The sequence below is a fragment of the Micropterus salmoides genome, unplaced genomic scaffold, assembly GCF_014851395.1.
Source record: "Micropterus salmoides isolate LMB-PRFRI ecotype aquatic unplaced genomic scaffold, ASM1485139v1 Ms_hic_scaffold_15, whole genome shotgun sequence".
Classification (NCBI taxonomy): Eukaryota; Metazoa; Chordata; class Actinopteri; order Centrarchiformes; family Centrarchidae; genus Micropterus; species Micropterus salmoides.
In genome coordinates, this window is record NW_024040596.1 from 9,127,712 (window position 1) to 9,144,974 (window position 17,263).

The 17,263-nt window shown below is 38.9% G+C and overlaps 1 protein-coding gene across 1 annotated transcript in view; it reads left to right on the top strand.

Annotated features, from left to right (window-relative positions):
- Positions 1–13,612: 13,612 nt before the first annotated feature.
- LOC119903924 (alsin-like) overlaps positions 13,613–17,263 on the top strand; it is a 32,659-nt gene continuing 29,008 nt past the window's right edge. Inside the window, 3 exon segments of the mRNA XM_038720224.1 lie at positions 13,613–14,051; positions 16,309–16,411; positions 16,594–16,754. Coding sequence (XP_038576152.1) covers positions 16,392–16,411; positions 16,594–16,754 — 181 coding nt within the window. The 5' untranslated portion in view covers positions 13,613–14,051; positions 16,309–16,391.

Below are 17,263 nucleotides of genomic sequence, written 5' to 3' on the forward strand. Positions count from 1 at the left end.
CAGCTCCTGAACTGAACATTGTGGGAATAAACAGCAACAACAGTCAAAGCAGCGGTAATTTGGATTGACACCATGATCGATCTGCCCACAGGCGAAGTGTGGGAGGTGTAGGAGCTTCCTGGTGGCCTTGCTGCATTTGGTGTGTTTTCTACCCAGAGTGGGATAAAAGAGGGTGGGGGTAGTTTGGGGTGGGGGAAGGGACAGGAAGAAGAGAGAAGGTTGAAGAGGGCAGGGGGAGAAAGAGAAGGAGAGAGAGCAGGAATAGAAACTGAACCAAAAGGAAAAGTCAGTAGATTTACTCGTTGTAAACTGACCCGTAAAAAAGAAGAGAAGATTGAAACAGACCAGTAGGCTAATCTGAATTTCTGACCTACCGCATCTAGAAACTTATTCAGGCAAAATGCCATTCCTAGTCCTAAAGAGTCTTTGTGCCGCCTGTTGACCATAACACTACTCAAAAGACTGGAAAAGTGGGTTGGACTTCACAGTCCTCCAGGGCAGATACTTTTTCTCATTCAGCAACTAAAAGCAAATCAACATGACACGCTCTATCCCCACAGGCTCAGTCCGTGGGCCTCTTTTATTCAACCTAAACATGCCATTAGGTCAAATTATAGTTTTAGTTAGCTCTGTCACCAAGCAACTACAGGCCCATAACGATTCTCTTCACATGTACATTGAATAAATAACAGGCTGTTCCTCTAGCTATCCATAAAAACAAAGGAATAAAGGCTAGTGTTGAGTGATCATCTCCACTCTCGTGTTGTAATCATGGAATTAGATCTACATTTAAATATCCACATCAAATCATTAAGTGTGCTTACTATTAACATAGTCCATGTGGTCCATGCTCCCCCCTTCCCCCCTTCCCCCCTTCCCCCCTTCCCCCCTTAGCACACTGGATCTCTGAAACTGAAACTTCAGCTCACTCAGAATGCTGCTGCTATGGTCATAATAAAGGCAAAAAGAAAAACTGAACAGGTCACACCCATTCTCAGGTCTGTGCACTAGCATACATCCATCTGTTACCACTCTGGTGTCATCTTGTCTGCTAACCATTTCCAGAGTCCAAATTTTACATAGGGAAGCAGCATTTAGTCATTGTGCTCCACAGAGCTAGAACAAATCCAGAGAAGGTTAAAGACTTCCATCAACTTTATAAAACATTGATTATAATTACCTTTAAAACCAGTTTAAAAACATGTACATTCTCTACTGCCTTTGGCTGAACTTTAAGTACTCATTACCCACTTTGCACTTACATGTTTGTTGAATTTATTTATTTTATTTCTCTTCTTCTTTTTCTCTTTTACTTTAAAATGTGTTTTTATTTATTTTTTATCTAAGGTGAGTGAAATGTGCTATATATCTCACCTTTACCATTATAGCTGAAAATGCAAAGTCACATCAAGGCAATTTTAATTTGTATGTGTGAATGTTAAGTTTGAATGGTTGTCTGTCTATATAGGCTAAAATTTGTTAGCTCTGTGATCCCAATGTAGCCGTCCTGCCTCTCACTCAGGGTGTTTTGCCTCAGGCTCGCAAACAACCCTGCCCAGGATATGATTGAAGGGATTGACACTTGCTAATAATGGAAATCTGCCTTGGGTGTCCACACGTTTGGTATGCAGCTTGGACATCCAGGGCGTCTGCTGTTGGAATCCAGCTGTGGACCTTGGCAGATACGGGCCTTTTTCAAAAGTGGTTTTATAGATGAAATCAGTCTAAAACCTTATTGGCAAGGTGCAACAGGATGACCTCATCTGCAGCTGTGACGTTTACTATCTATATACCCAACCTGTGTTGCTAATACAATCAATACACGCTGACCTTAATTTCATACCCAGCAATATACTGATTACTGGAAAGCTGTATTGATGTATTGATGAGGAGGTTGGTCCACTGGAAACATATTCAATGTGCTTTTTGCACTTAAATAAACTGACCTCATCAGGGTGTGGAGTTGTTCGGAGATATGGGGGTCAAATATGTGACCTCTTATGAGTACATGAGTATATGAGCTGTATGCCACGAAGACTATGGCTGGGAGCTTATCAGTCTGAAGAATGTGTCAAAGTTGCTGGCCACTGCTTCTGATTAGAGGATTGGTTTTAACTGGTTGGGTTAAGCCTCGGTATGCAGAGCTGATGGACAGCTGTGTGATAATTAAGGACTCCAGCTATTGAATAAGACTGGTGTACTAACAACATGTACTAACACTGATTTCCCAGAACTACTGATAGATGGATGTATGGGGGTTTTTTTGTTGTTTTTTTGAGGGGGGCGGGCGTCTTTACATAAGGAAAATTATTATTTTGTCAGTTTTAAATTGACATAAGATAAGATGAGAAATAATTGTATTCATCCTGGAAAAATTGTTGCACCAAAGATACTCATACATACATTGATTAATTTGCACAACAATAACTCAAATCATATAACTGTGTAATTCAGATGATAATACCAATATCCACATGCAAAACACACATTTCACTGCATGAAAATTTCAGGTGATGGTACAGTTGGAGGTCAGTGAAAAAGACGCCTGACAGTCATGTACATTTCGGATTTATATGGACATTATTTATATTGATATAGCTACAACAGATTTATGAAAGATACCTAAACGTTCAGCTGTAGAAATAACACTCATTGTAATTAGGCACTTCAGAAGACTACAGGCCACTAAGTGGGGGACCACTAATTTGGAGGATAAGTGATGATAATATGAAACTGTTATGTAAATAGTTTGCTGGAGTTTGATGATTAAACCTGCTGGTACATTTTCAGCAGTAGAGTACTCCCACACAGGCACAAACATGCCAACAAACACACTTTGTTCAAATTTACAGTTTATGATTGAGGCAAGATGATGGTGTTTTGAATGGGCTTGAAATTATTTTGATTTCTTTCTCCCTGCCTCTCTCGCTCTCGCTCTCGCTCTCTCGCTCTCTCTCTCTCTCTCTCTCACACACACACACACACACACACACACACACACATTCCTCGTTTCTCCCTGTGGTGTAAAACGCAGCAGTTAGTAGCCACACCAGGTCAAATGGACGCACTTCATCGTGTTTAACTGTAGCTGTTTGTTTATCCGTGTGTATTTATGTAGATGGTGTCTGCAGTGGTCAAGCAGATGTGGGCAGTCCAGCAGGTTTCCAGACAGTCAGTCACTGTTTGAACTGCAGTCTGCTGCAGCTGGACATCTGCTGAAGAGGGGGGGAAGTGTTACACAAACAACAACTAGATTTACAGTAGACCAAGGTGAAATAAACAAAACAGTAAAGATTTTGGATTTGGATTGCGCTCGCTCAGTTCAAGGATAGCCAGAAGCGTGACCGCCATGCAAAGTATTCAAGCTACCGTGTGAAACCCAATACTGAACAACTATTTAGATGTGGAGTGGAGGTGGAAAAACACAAGCCTTTTTGTTTGGTCTGAGGATGGCTTACAGAAACATTTTGGCTGACCAAGTTGGTCTAACCAGCATTAAGTGTTTTTGAGGGGTGAGCAAAAAATTTACATGCATCATGTCAGTTTATGCTCATGTTTATGTATGTGAATGTTTTTTGTTGTTTCTTATAAACCCATGCAACCTGGGCATATTTGCATGAGAAAACAATAAAACATCACCATCATTTGTCTATCCATCCATTGATAACGTGGACTTTATATGACTACTGATCATTTTCCAGAGCATACCCTAGATGTATATGCTGAAAATGCAACGGTGTGAGGTTGTACTTTTGGATGCTTACTTTAATTTTGTTTGCTTTAAGTCTGGTTATGTGAAATTAAAGCAGCTACAATGAATATTTTTATATTAACAGTGGTTCACATGACGTGACAAACATGCACGGAGCTCTTAGAATCTGCTGCTGCCAATAGTTTGAGGGAGCTTAACTTTGAGCTCATTGTATAACAACTTTGTTTTAGTTCACTCTCTTTAGTAAAAAAGCTCTGATAAAGACACTGTACGCTACCTGGCCAGCACCAAACAACAGACAGACAAAGGTGGTGATTAGCTACTGAACAAAGTGTATCATTTTAGAGAAAAGCACAGGCAAAAGGTGAGTGAATATATTGGACCTTCATTCCTCCGGTGGAGTCAGTTATTGCAGGTGTTATTAAATAAATTAGAAAAAAAATAAGTACAATCATTCCCCAAACAAAAAATAATAATAATAAAAAGATAATAAACGTGCTGAAACATGATGGGAAAATGCGGGGCGTCAGTTACCTCAGACTCAAGATAGATGGCAAAACATCAGGATGAGTGACGGGTGCTGAATATGGTAGCTTTGAAGCCAGCTGTAAAAGGTGCAACATACACTTACTATATCTTCATTAAGCTCTTTCCTGGCTGGTTTCCGTGTGTGTGTGTGTGTGTGTGTGTGTGTGTGTGTGTGTGTGTACGTGTCTGAGTTATGGGTTGGTATTTATATATAGCATTATAGAAGTATGTGTGGGACACTAGTCTGAATGGGGGGAGGGAGATCGACCTTAAGAAGTCAGCAGAGAGAGAGAGAGGAATGCAGGCAGCTGGTTTGTGTCTGTCAGTGCAACACAGAGAGCCTACAGTACTGCACTACTCATATATACACACACACACGCTTAGACACAGTGATGAAAGAAGGATTTATTTGGACCAACAGAGTGTGTGTTCGGTCCAGTGGCAGGCAGCAGGAAGCCCACTGGCTGACATCTCAACTGCTTGGACAAAAACTCCATACGAGAGTGTGTGGCCAGAAAAATCCATGCAGTAAATTACACACAAAATGTTGGAATAGCAATAATAAAATACACTCATATGAAATACAATCAGAGTTAGCACGGTGTGTGTGTGTGTAGGTCAGTCTTGTATTTATGCGGCTCAGCTTTCTGAGACTAGCTAATCACCTCACTAGTGCTGCAAACTAATGGCAGTCAGAGACACTGACAGTGTTTTTCATTGTTTAGGCTCTGTTCTCCAGCACGATTTGAACGCATTTGAATTGCAACAATAACAATTGGGTATAAGTACTGATTTTTAGTTTTAAATCAGTTATCATTAAGAACATGTGTTAGGATCCATTTATCAATAACAACAATATGGAAGGAATTATCAGATCAATAATATCAGAATATATAATTAACTAGACTAAGAGTCTACAGACATGATAGCAGCACTGTAGGCTGTGCTTTGAGCTACATGCTAATGTCAGCATGCTAACATGCTCACACTGACAATGCTAAGATGCTACGCACACATAATGTTTATACCATGTTCATGTACTTAGTTTAGCATGTTAGCATGCGAATGAAAGTTAGTACAATTAAACATTATACTCAAAAAATGTCAACCTTGTGGTGGTGCTAGAAAAAAAGTCAGAGCATCACTAAAGTCATTAGGCTTCATCCTCTGGGCATCATAATTGTCTGTAAAAGATATGGTAATTATCGGTATTCTTTTGATATTTGTTGAGCTATTTAGTCTGGACCAAAGTGGTGGACAAACCAGCCAAAAGACTGACCGACAGCCAGACAATGCCTTCTAGATACTATACCATACTAGAGCCCTGCTGCTAGTATGAGTATAAAATGATAACATAAGATGATTAAATGTATAGAAGAGCACTAAGTTTAAAAATAGAAACATGCATACATATGTACGATACCGGGACAGTAATATTCTAAAATATTACACTGAACAGTAATTGTACATAACATCAATAGAACATGTTATAGAAGTTCACATGGTATGTTGACATAATGTTGCATGGTGAATAAGTAGCAACAGCATTAAAGTACTAAATGTCAGATGAGTGTTAAGTTTTAATGTCTTAAATGTTATGGAGCCTGCGGGTCTTTCAGTTCATACTCTGAGACTGATATTGTCTGCCAGAAAGCAGAAAGGTAAACAGTTTGTGCACTGGGTAGCAAGGGACCCTGATAATAATTTGGACCTTGCACGTAGACAACGTGTGTGGTTTAATGTCCTGAATGGCAGGCAGCTCCCTGCCAGTAGTCCACTGTTCTTACCAATCCTTAGAGGGCCTTGCGGTTGTGAGCAGAGAGCTGCCAAACCAAAGATGAAACCAGTCAGAATGCTCTCAGTGGTGCGTCTGTCGAAGTTCAAACCACCAGTTTTGTTTGACAAGTCCAGTAGACTTCAACCAGAAATGTGCAGAGCAAGGAAATTTAAGCTGCTGACCGTCTCAGCAGGAATGTGTTTGCTTCCTGTTGTCCGCTATCATCTCTTTGGTCTTGTTGATGTTAAGGTAGAAGTTGTTGTCACAACACCAGTTGACTGGGACTTTGACTTCCTCCCTGTATGCTGACTCAATGCTGTTAGTGATAAGGACCATGATGGTTGTGGCAGCCACAAATTTGCTAATAATGCACAAGCAGTGCATTGTGACGTTGTGGTGAGTGAACAGGTAGCTCAACAGAGGGCTGAGCACCCGGGCTGAGGAGGTGGGGCTGCCAACCTGTGACAGAGTCACTAATACATATTGGTGTTTCCATCCGATAAGTCCCTAAACATCTGTTGGACTGTAGTCTCAAACAGTCCTGCAGAGAGACACTCACACACACTGGACAGTTATGTAGAACTGGTTGGTCCTGTTTGATTCTTTGTTTGTGTGCTTCAAAGCAGGAGAATTGAGATATGATCTGCTTTCCCAAAGGCAGGGCGGGGGAAGTTGGTATAGCAGTGGTGGAAAAATGTGGAAAATGAAACTGCCTTGGCGTGGGCATTCTCCACACCACTGATAATATTACATTTATATTATATTACAGTTCGTCCATGGCGCTAGGTTAATTTCACTTATTGTGGAATGTAAACTACACTGAATTCTCGCGGGAGGTCGAAGAGTCTTACATCTGAAGTGATGAACTATAAAGACCATTTTACCTCCACTGATAGCATGTGTGATGGTAATATTATTACAACAGAGCCCAATCTCAACCATCTAACAGAGTGGTGTCGTGGCAGTAAACATGAAATCCAGTTGTTAGAAGTCCCAACACAGGATCAAGCCACATTTTGTTGTGATAGAAATTAATCCCAGTGCTCATTTAGAGGACTGAGCATCAGTGGTGCAGGAAGTATTCAGATCCTTTACTTAAAGTAAAGTTAAAGTAAAGTGATGAAAGTACTGATAGCACAATGTTAAGTAAAAGTCCTGCATCATCAGTATTAAAATACTATTATTATTATATAATGATTATTTTCATTATGGATTCATATGCAGATTATTTTCTACATTAATGATTGATTGTTTGGTTTGCAAACGTTCTGAAAATAGTAAGAAATGTTGTCACAGTAACCCAGAGCCCAAAGTAGTAACTAGTAATTAAAGCTGTCAAATAGTTATAGTAGTGGAGTTGAAGTAGAAAGTGGCAGACTCACATACAAGTACTTCAAATTTGTACTTAAGTACATTAATTGAGTAAACCAGAATAATAGTTGGAAGAAGGGTTCAAAGTACTTTTTGTTCTTGTGTTCTGCAAAGAGGTGCAAACAAATGGGAACTTGTGGTTGGCGCCTGTTGTGTAATTGGTCATGTAAAAGTCCGTTCAGACTCAGTGTTTTCTTTATCATATTGTATCAGCTTAAGTTAAAATAGACAAAAGTAATACAACAGCACACACAAAACACACGAGTAGTTTGTGAAAATTTGCCAAAGCATCTATTCTTTACACCGGAAGCAAAGTAGGACGGTCAAAGAAATTGATTAATTAAATGGATTTAACAAATTGAGTTAGGCAACACGGTAAATCTGTTATTTTCTTACACACAATAGTCTTTACCTCCCATCCCCCACGCACACACATTCTCACACCAATCTTGGAGGTGATGTGCTAATTGATGCAAAGTAATGGAGGAGGTGCAGCCACAATGGCTTCCCCGCTAAGCTTCATGCATGGCTTTTCTGCTTGTATTCTGTAAGCTATGTATTCTGTATGTGTTTTTGATTGTATGTGTTTTTGATTGAGAATTAATGAAGAAATTGGAATAAAAAAACAGAGGAGGGGAGGAAGATAAAGACGAAGAATAGGAGCAAAGGGAGAAAAAGGGGAATATGGAAAAGGAAGAGGATTAGGAAGGGGGAGGCCTCCTGCGGTTTTGAGGTCAAACACACAGCTGTGGTCCTCACCATTCACTGCGGGGGAATCACACTCACTCACACGCACACAAACTCTACTGTGATCATGACTCTCTGTGGGAATTTGACCTGTGCCAGATGGTCACCGCTGTCCCTTTTTATGGCTCCCCTTTTCTCTCATGTCCACACTAAGCTAGTGTTTTTCACACCTTTAAAAACAGAGCTTTTCAAATACGCTCTTCACAGTGGATACTTTTCAAAACACCAGTCTTGCATTGTAGTGTGAACGAGGCAAACAATGCCAAATCAATGATGTATCAATAACATGCCTTTACTGGGAGTTGTGTAGTAAAAAGACAAATTGCTGTCGCCTTAAACTCTCTGTGATCGCTCATTTTGAATGCCAATGGAGATCCCACAATGTAGGTTTGTGATTAACCTGAAAGCTTGTTTTGTGAAACTAAAAAAAACTCTCAGTAGTGGAGTTTTTCCAAAAAGAATAAGAGATTATGAAAACTAGGACAAAATTATGAACGATTAATATTTATTTAGTGTGAACATAGACAGTGATGACTGTGCATGGTTGTATACATTAATTTAAAAATGATTGTTAAAAGCTTTAGTCCACATTCTCACTCTGTCAGGCCTGCAATGCATAAGTGCTTGTATATTACAAACTTATGTATAGAATATTCCCAGTTAATGCAATATGATGTGTTTTCTACATCTAAAAGTTCTCCTTTAACGTTTTAAGAGTAATATCCCCATGCTGCCTAACTTTACAAATTTTGTTTTGTTTTGTATAATCACAACATTGTACATATTGTATACAGTATGTCCTGCATAGGCTGTAATCTAAATCTGTTCAGTACATGGATTTGTGGTCCAGATGGATGCTTGAGACTGTGGGATGATTTCTTTCAACAAATTTACAGTTTATTACGGTTTATTTTATTAATCAAAATTAATGGATAAGTAATATTAACAGTTTTAAAGTGTTTCATATCAGTAAGGGTCAAAATTAACCTGGTTTAGTTCTTCAGTGTTTCTTCTCCAGATATTTAATGCATGTTACCTTTGTTTCCCAGAAGGTCAAACTTCCTCCATTCAGGGGAGCGTGTTTGTGTGTGCGTCTGTGTGTGTGTGTGTGTGTGTGTGTGTATGTAAAGATCATGCCAAATTACCCTGTGCCTAAAATGTTTTCATCGAGCTCCAGACATGTGTTTTCAATGTTCTTTAAATACGCTGCCTACACACACATACATACACACACACACACACACACACACACACACACACTTCCAGCGCCAGATAGTTAAATTAAACCCCTCCCTTGTTGTCTCAGAGACAAAGTTACATTTTTGTTCTTTTGGCTTCAGATTACATGTGAATAAAATACTGATAAAAACAGCAATGAAAAACATCACAAATTACAATTACAGCTATTATTTATGAGTCTTTTTAAGTAAATCCCAAGAAGAAGTTCAAAATCTCTATTAATGCAAGATGCTAAGTCATAATTATGAGAAATAAATTCAGTTTTTCTTTTTCCTTTGTGAAGAAACATGCTTTTAAAAGCTGTGTTTGGACCAAAGGGACTATACCCCGGAACTAGGAACCTTTGGAGGAACTCAATGCGTTTCCACCGAAGGGACCAGAGTCTAAATTTAGTTCCAGGGTCTTTATTTTACCCCACAAAAAGTCCCTACCGGTACTTTGAGGGGGTGGGGCTTGCCTTGCAGTGAATTTCTGAATGGGCGAGTAGAGGCTACAAGCTTTAAATCGAGCATGACAGCTGTTTTTCTACAACTTCTCCTCTCTTTTCCACCTTGTTTGCAAGCCAATAAATCACAATCAGCAGTCAAATACCACACAAGTCTCACCTGAGATTGTACGTCGGCATTAAATGTGAGAAACAGCAGTCAGCATGCCGCGGTGTGTTTACAGCGAACAGCTGATTGAGTTAAGCTAAATACTTGTTCCGAAGCTGTTGTTTTAAATTTCCATCAGTCAGGACATTTTTACACAGAACTGAAGTGGGTCTCCTCCTCTCCAAAACAAGTGGAACAGCTGATTACAGCAGGTAATAAAGCTCGTTAAACATCCCGTTCCTCCGATGCTCAGGCGACACAGACGTGATGCTGTGGCTGATCTTCTAAAACTTCTAAACTTTCGTGATTTTATTTTTTGTGTTGCTTATATGCTGTAGTTATTTTAAGAACTTGATGGCTTTATCCAATTTGTTATTAAATGTGTAACAGACTTTGTCACGTGTCTCTTCATTATACTCCCACACAAAGAAAAAGCTGTTTTTAATGGTCGAGCAGAGCCTGTTGTTTTTCATTATATTCCAATCAAATCTGATGTTCATTTACAAATTTTGCTCATAGATAGTGGTTACAAATAATAATGCCTGTGCATCGCTTTGTACGGTGTACAGGTCTACAGCCTACGTCAGCTCGTTAATTTGCCTTCTGTCTTCGCAGGTCTTTAGACCACGGCGGAAACGCACACAACAGTGGGCTGAAGGAACCTTAAAAGTGCCGCGGCTATTGACAGAATGCATTCCCTAGCACCTTACCCTAACCTAAACCTAATTTTAACCTGAATCCTAAAATCAGTCTTAATCCTCTAAAAGCAGTCTCTTTCGTCCCGACTGGTTAGTGTGCATTAAAGTTAAAGTCCTCACAGGGATATACAAACATAAAACATACACATCCACACACACACACACACACACACACACATACACACACAGCCTCTGCAGTCTTGTAAATCCAGGTTGTGTTGATTCCAGCAGCAGTAGAAGTTTATGAGGGTTTGGATGGGAGAATACTGGCTGCTCAGGTCACGACATGGGGTTACCGTGTGTCTGTGTGTGTGTGTGAGTGCGCTGATGGGTTGGAGATTCAAGAATGGGAGTTTTGATGTTGTTTTGTCTTTGTTGTGTTGTCTGATTTTGTAAGTATGAACTGCAACCAACATGAAGTTTGCAAGTACAGCTTGTACAACTCGTTGCATGATCATGCAACCCCGTCTTTAATTAAAGGACTACAACAGTTTCATTATTTAAAACAATTTACTACAAGTTATATGTATATATATGTATATTACATTACATCCAACTCTTCCCTGTCTCCTATCAGACATAGTTTCCTATCTTCAATAATGGAAAGAGAAAATGAAGATTGCTGTCAAAGTTATGTTATTGTTGCATAGAAATACAATTGAAAACACAAGTTAACTTCAAAAGTTTGCTGATGTGGCGGGATCAAGTTCGGGTGAGAAGTCTGACATCTGTTATGTGACAGTAATCTGCAAACAGCAACCCATTCGATTTAAGAAGCTTAGGAAACACTCGCATCACCTCTGTGAAATAGGCACTGGTGAACTAACAGTGGTCCAATGTAATGCTGATGGTTTGTACCAAAAGAACATGAACAACAATGACATCAACTGTGTGTCTTCAAAATGATAGAGCTGAACTTGAGGACACTCAGATGTTTGTGGGATGAAAACTGAATATTAGATTAGCAAGAAGAATGAGTGTATGTTACATGTCAGACCCCAGAAGAGGCTGCCAGCAGCTGTGATGCTTTAATGTCTCATGTTCAGCTCCAAGAAGAAAAAAAATATCAGCCCGTCTTTCTCTGGATTCACTGCTCTTGTTCCTTTTTAAATTTTTTTCCCCCTGTGTTTTATTGCAGGCAGTAAAAGTCGGAGCCAAAACCTGCTGGACTCTTTTATATAGAAAACACTAAAACGGCAAACAAGAGCTGATCACGAACATGGTTGAAAGGGAAAGGGAAAAATGGATGTAATAGTGGAAGATAAATACAGACACCCTGAGCATATCTATCAATGTAAACATAGTGTGGAAGTGAAAAGAGAAGTGAAATTGTAGATAACATGATGAGACACAGGGCTTGATAGTCTCAAAAACTTCTTTAAAAAAAAAACAGTTCAGCTTAGAGAGTCCAAAATTACATCAGGAAGGGGGTCAATGGACCCCAGTATGGAGCCCAAAGCCAGGTAATACAAATGAGGAGTGTGGTGAGACACCATACATCTGTGATAAACATTATACTGTAGCTCTCTCAAGGACCGAACACCACCTCCGAACACTAAAGGGACAATTAAAATAAAAACGGAGCTTATATTGAGAGACTTCACAAAACACCTTATCAAAAACAATTATACTTGGTATTAACATGTTATGCATGCTGTGTTGTCTTATGTTGTATGTACCCAAAGACATGGTTCAAGGGTTTATTTGTAGAGCCTACATTTCAAACCTTGTTAAATATTAATGTGTCCAAGCCCTGTAGTTCTACCTCTTCTGGGTCCCGGTGCTCTACATCTGAGAGGAAATCTGAGCAGGTGTAGTGAAGAGAGACCTCTGCTGTTCCAACACAGAGCTGAGGAATCACATTAACCTTTACACACGTGTACATAAACTTTTTTAATAATAACAGCCATTATGGAAGTAATAAACATTTTCAGCTATCCCCTTGCTGTAAAGATAACACATAAGCCATTAAATTTTGGATAATTATTGATTATTTATCATAATACTATTATTAATTATTAAATATATTTACTTTTAAGAAGTCAATTGTGAGAGAAGTGTTAAAGTTAATATTGCATTGCATTTATAGTACATAGTTTTGGCCTTTAGTAGCATAGTATCACATGAAAAAACAATAATTACCTGAATCGACCTTGAAACTGCAAGCACGTGAAGCAAGCATTGAAGTTAACAGAGCAAAGCATTAAATGATTACAGTGGTTAGACGGCTAATATAAAACCGTATAAAACAAACACACTAAAGCACTCAACTGTATCTTTAACTGACAGGCTGTTTTGTTTTTACGCTTAAGTTAACTCAGCTTATATCAAGGGCATCACTTTGTGTTGTGGTGGGGACATAAGGACTCAGATTAGGGGCGTGATGATGTACATGGATCGTGACGATGCATGAGAACAAGACGAGAAGATTTTTAACACTATTTGAATAGAAAATGCTGAAACCTATGAGCGGTGGGGTCTGGGGGTTCTTAATTTCCTGCTTTCTGCTCCATGTCTTTTTTTATGTAAAACAAAACAAAGAATTCTGCTGGGAGACAATGATAATTCATAAATATAAAAACACAACAGAATATAATGCGGTAATCAGCTGCTTGTTCTTTTTAGCTATTTAGTTTTTTTTGGACAATGAACATTTGCTTCTCCTATATTTAAATTGCATTGCATGTTTTCTTAGTGTGGAAATAAATCTTTATCAAAACATTTTCCTTTCTTGGTGCTATCTTTCAGAACATTTTTAACAAATCAGCCATTTCAAAATGTGGTGGGGACATGTCCCCAGCGTCCCCAGTGTAAATGACACCTACAGCTTATTTTTGGACAAACATTACAATCAAAAACAGCTAGTATTTTACACTTAGGAGGAATTTGCTATGGTGATTAGGTGCATAGACATAAATATACAGTTGACATAAATAAAGATGGACTAAACACATGTTATAAAAGAATAATGGAAACATATGTAAAAGGAAAAAAAAAAACAATGTGGCAGTTAACTATGTGTTAAATAAAATATTGGCACATTAATGGGTAACTGTATCTGAAAAAGTAACGATGGTAGCCGGACTCCAGTGCTGGACCCTCTTTGTTTCACCTCTTTCACAGACCACAGCAGCAACAAGTGTGGCACCGCCGCAGTGTTTGTCCCTGCCCGGCTGCCATCCGTCGGAGAGAGGCGGCTACCAGGACCAACACAACTGTCAGACACAACTTCTGCTTTCACTGCGCCGCACTGATTTTTTAGGTACGAAAAAATGTCATAGCTCAGTGTTTCTGCCGCGACACTTACACAGTTATCCGGACATATCTTAGAGGTGCAACATCACATATCTCCGCGACGTTTTTCCCCGAGGTCAAACTGGGAGTTGGTAAGTTTAGTTAGCTTCTTTAGCAGCCGTAGCATTGAGCTAGCCAACTTCAGTCTACACGCACGTTTATTATTAATGAATAATAATACACGATCTGGCTTCATTCTTCATTCAGGAGAAGGAAAAAAAACCGTGTAACGTTAAACGTGTTGAAAAATGTATGTTTCCGTTATTATTCTGTGACAGAACACGTCTGCTGTTTATTAGCCAAGTTAATCTCTGTGTTGGCTTTTAACGTTAGAGCAGCGATTACGGGCTCCGTGTTGATGTGATGTTTCCACAGATACCGACACAGGTGGGTAACTTAGTGTTGTATTTTTTATGCAAGGGAGAGCTGGTAAGGAGCATGTAGCAACAAGTGCAAACCTCTCTAATCGTTTTACTGGGGATTGAGCTGTTGTGACATGTCAGCAGTGCCATCACAGACAGTAAAGCTCCCAGTGGAACAATTCGTTGGATAACATGACAAAAGACGACTGAAATGAATGTCCGGAGAGCGTGAACGTTTATTCTTGAACTTGGAAATGTTAAGTTTGACAAAATAATCTTAACTCAACGTTTCTGAGAGTCCTGGAAATTGTATATTGCTGATGAGGGATTAAGCAAATAATTGAGTTACAACAAACCATTGTCTTTGAAAAAGTTATTTAAAAAAAGAGAATAAACTAAAAACACATATACAGCTGGTCCAGAGACCTTCTCAGTCGTCTGGTCCCGAGCAAAGGGATACATAATCATTTACACAGTCCTCTACCAGCCTTGAATGAACATTCAAGGAGAGGAACAGCATGAGAGGAAAATACTAAATAATAAATAATCTTACAGCTCTGACCTGAACTCTACATATATGAACAGACTTATAAAGAGTATAATAGAAAGAAAAGGTCTTAAAAGAAACACACACACACACACACAGACATATGTGTGTGTGTTGTGTTTATTATAGCAAAGACATAACACTACTACTACTGCTAATAATAATAATAGAAAGATTAAATGTAGGGAGAAACAATTTTCTGCCATTACACTGAGCAAGCTGATGTGGACTGTAAGATACATTTGAAAGGACTGATGCCGATATTTAGAGAGCAGGGTGATGGTCGATATGTAATGCCGATACCAAAAGAAAGAAAAGTCATTTATAATACCATTATTCCATGCAGAGTACAATCTAATATACATGGTTATCTTAGCCAGTAATGTGTTGTTTTAAATTGAATTATAATTAATCAATGAAATACAAAAATAGATTAGGTTGTGCTGTAGACTTCAGAGCGTGACTGGTGTACAGTACATTCGAAAGAGACGTCATTCAACTGCATTATCCTGTACAGTACAACAATGTAAACACCAGATCTAATCTAAAACTAGTAATGGTTTCATTTAGGATGATATATCGTCTGACCGGTCTATCACTAGTTGAAAGTCTTGGAAAAAACTATTAAGTGGACCATGAGTGATGATTTGTTTTAGTAAAACTATAACGATAATATTAACGAGCATAATGTTTCCAATATACAGTTGCAGGAAAAAGTATGTGAACCCTTTTGAATTACCTGTATTTCTTCATAACTTCAACATACTTTTCCCACCCTGCACTGTGAATGTGTACACGCTGTGTTCACCAAAAACATTAAAACATATAATTGTTTGTGTGGTATCAGTTTAAGCAGACTGTGTTTGTCTATTGTTGTGACTTTGATAAAGATCAGGTCACATTTTATGACTGATTTATTCTGAAATCCATGCAATTCAAAAGGGTTCACATACTTTTTCCTGTGACTGTAAATATATGATATGGAAGGGGAGATCACATAAATCAAATGTTTAATGCAATAACACAGTTGAACACTCTTAGAATATTATTATTAAGTTTTAGATATTGCCATGTCCTTTCATATCTGTGCTAACATAAGGTGACAAAATATTCACTGTCATGGATTACCAATGTCAACCGAGTTTGTGTGTAGTGTTGATTTTAGCATAATGAAATGAACGCATATCCTCTGTGGACAGTTGCAAAACCAATAACTATATATATATATATATGATATTATTTTATAGTTTGAAAACAGTCAGCACTTTGGTCCTCTTAATAGTGTTTATAAAAGTTAACATTTGAATATCGTCCTGATCGGAGAACAAACTGATGTATAATAATAATAATAAATAAAATAATGTCTTTATTGCACAAGCCACACTTCATGTTAGTCAAGTAAAAACTGCATATTTGTTTTTTGTTTTTTGACAAAAAAAGGTGTTTTATAAAGAACAAGCACCTGAAGTAAACACCTGACCAAAGATGCCTTCACTGTCCTGTGGAATGGAGAGTCTGAAGTGATGGAGAACAGAGAGGAGAGGTACACACACACATTTGATCTGTCCCTGTCCTGATTGCATCTCCCCAGCTACCTCCAGTGGAAACATGTCGAATTTGAGTTGGTTTGGATAGAATGTGTTTAGGCTCATGGTCTGTGTATTTATTACATTTAAGGCCCATTACAGGCTAACGACAGTGATTAATTTGTTTGCGTTATTGCAGCCCTGCAGATGAGCAGGCCCCCACACCTCCAGAGCGAGGACTGCTTCACATCTGGCAGTCGACGGGCCCCAGTGAGCAGCTCTGTCCAGAGCGAGTGCTGCTGTCCAGGCCTGTCCTGCAGGTCGCCCTGGGTGAACACCATGGTCTCTTGCTAATACAGGGTGTGTGTTTGTGAGTCAAAGTAGGGCTGTATGATAGTTCAGTGCTGTCACTCGGATAAGCGGATTGCGATTTTAATTTCTCATATTAAGATAATGTTCGGCGTTCTCCTTTCTGAACATACAAATTGAAGTGTCGAAGACAAACCCTCAGCAGGGCCAGATGTCTTCAGGTACTTTTTACACACAAAACTTGGGTCGAACAGAGTATGCTGCGATTTTTTTTACTGAATATTCAAAACAGAATACAGGTGCATCTGAGCTGGTCGCTATTTCGTTTTTATACACTTTCTCACTTATGTGGGCCTTATTGTGAGGCCCACCTTCTCTAAACGTATCCTGCTTTCCTTACCAAAAGTGGCTTTGTTTAAAAATAAAGGCATCTTTTCCCCTCATGGCTGGCATCTAAAATGGACTCTTTCCCTTTTTGTAGAACTAATGGTGTCTCTTTCCTTCAGCAGACATGTACAGATTTATGCACATTAATTCTCTACTTCTGTTCTCATGATGTA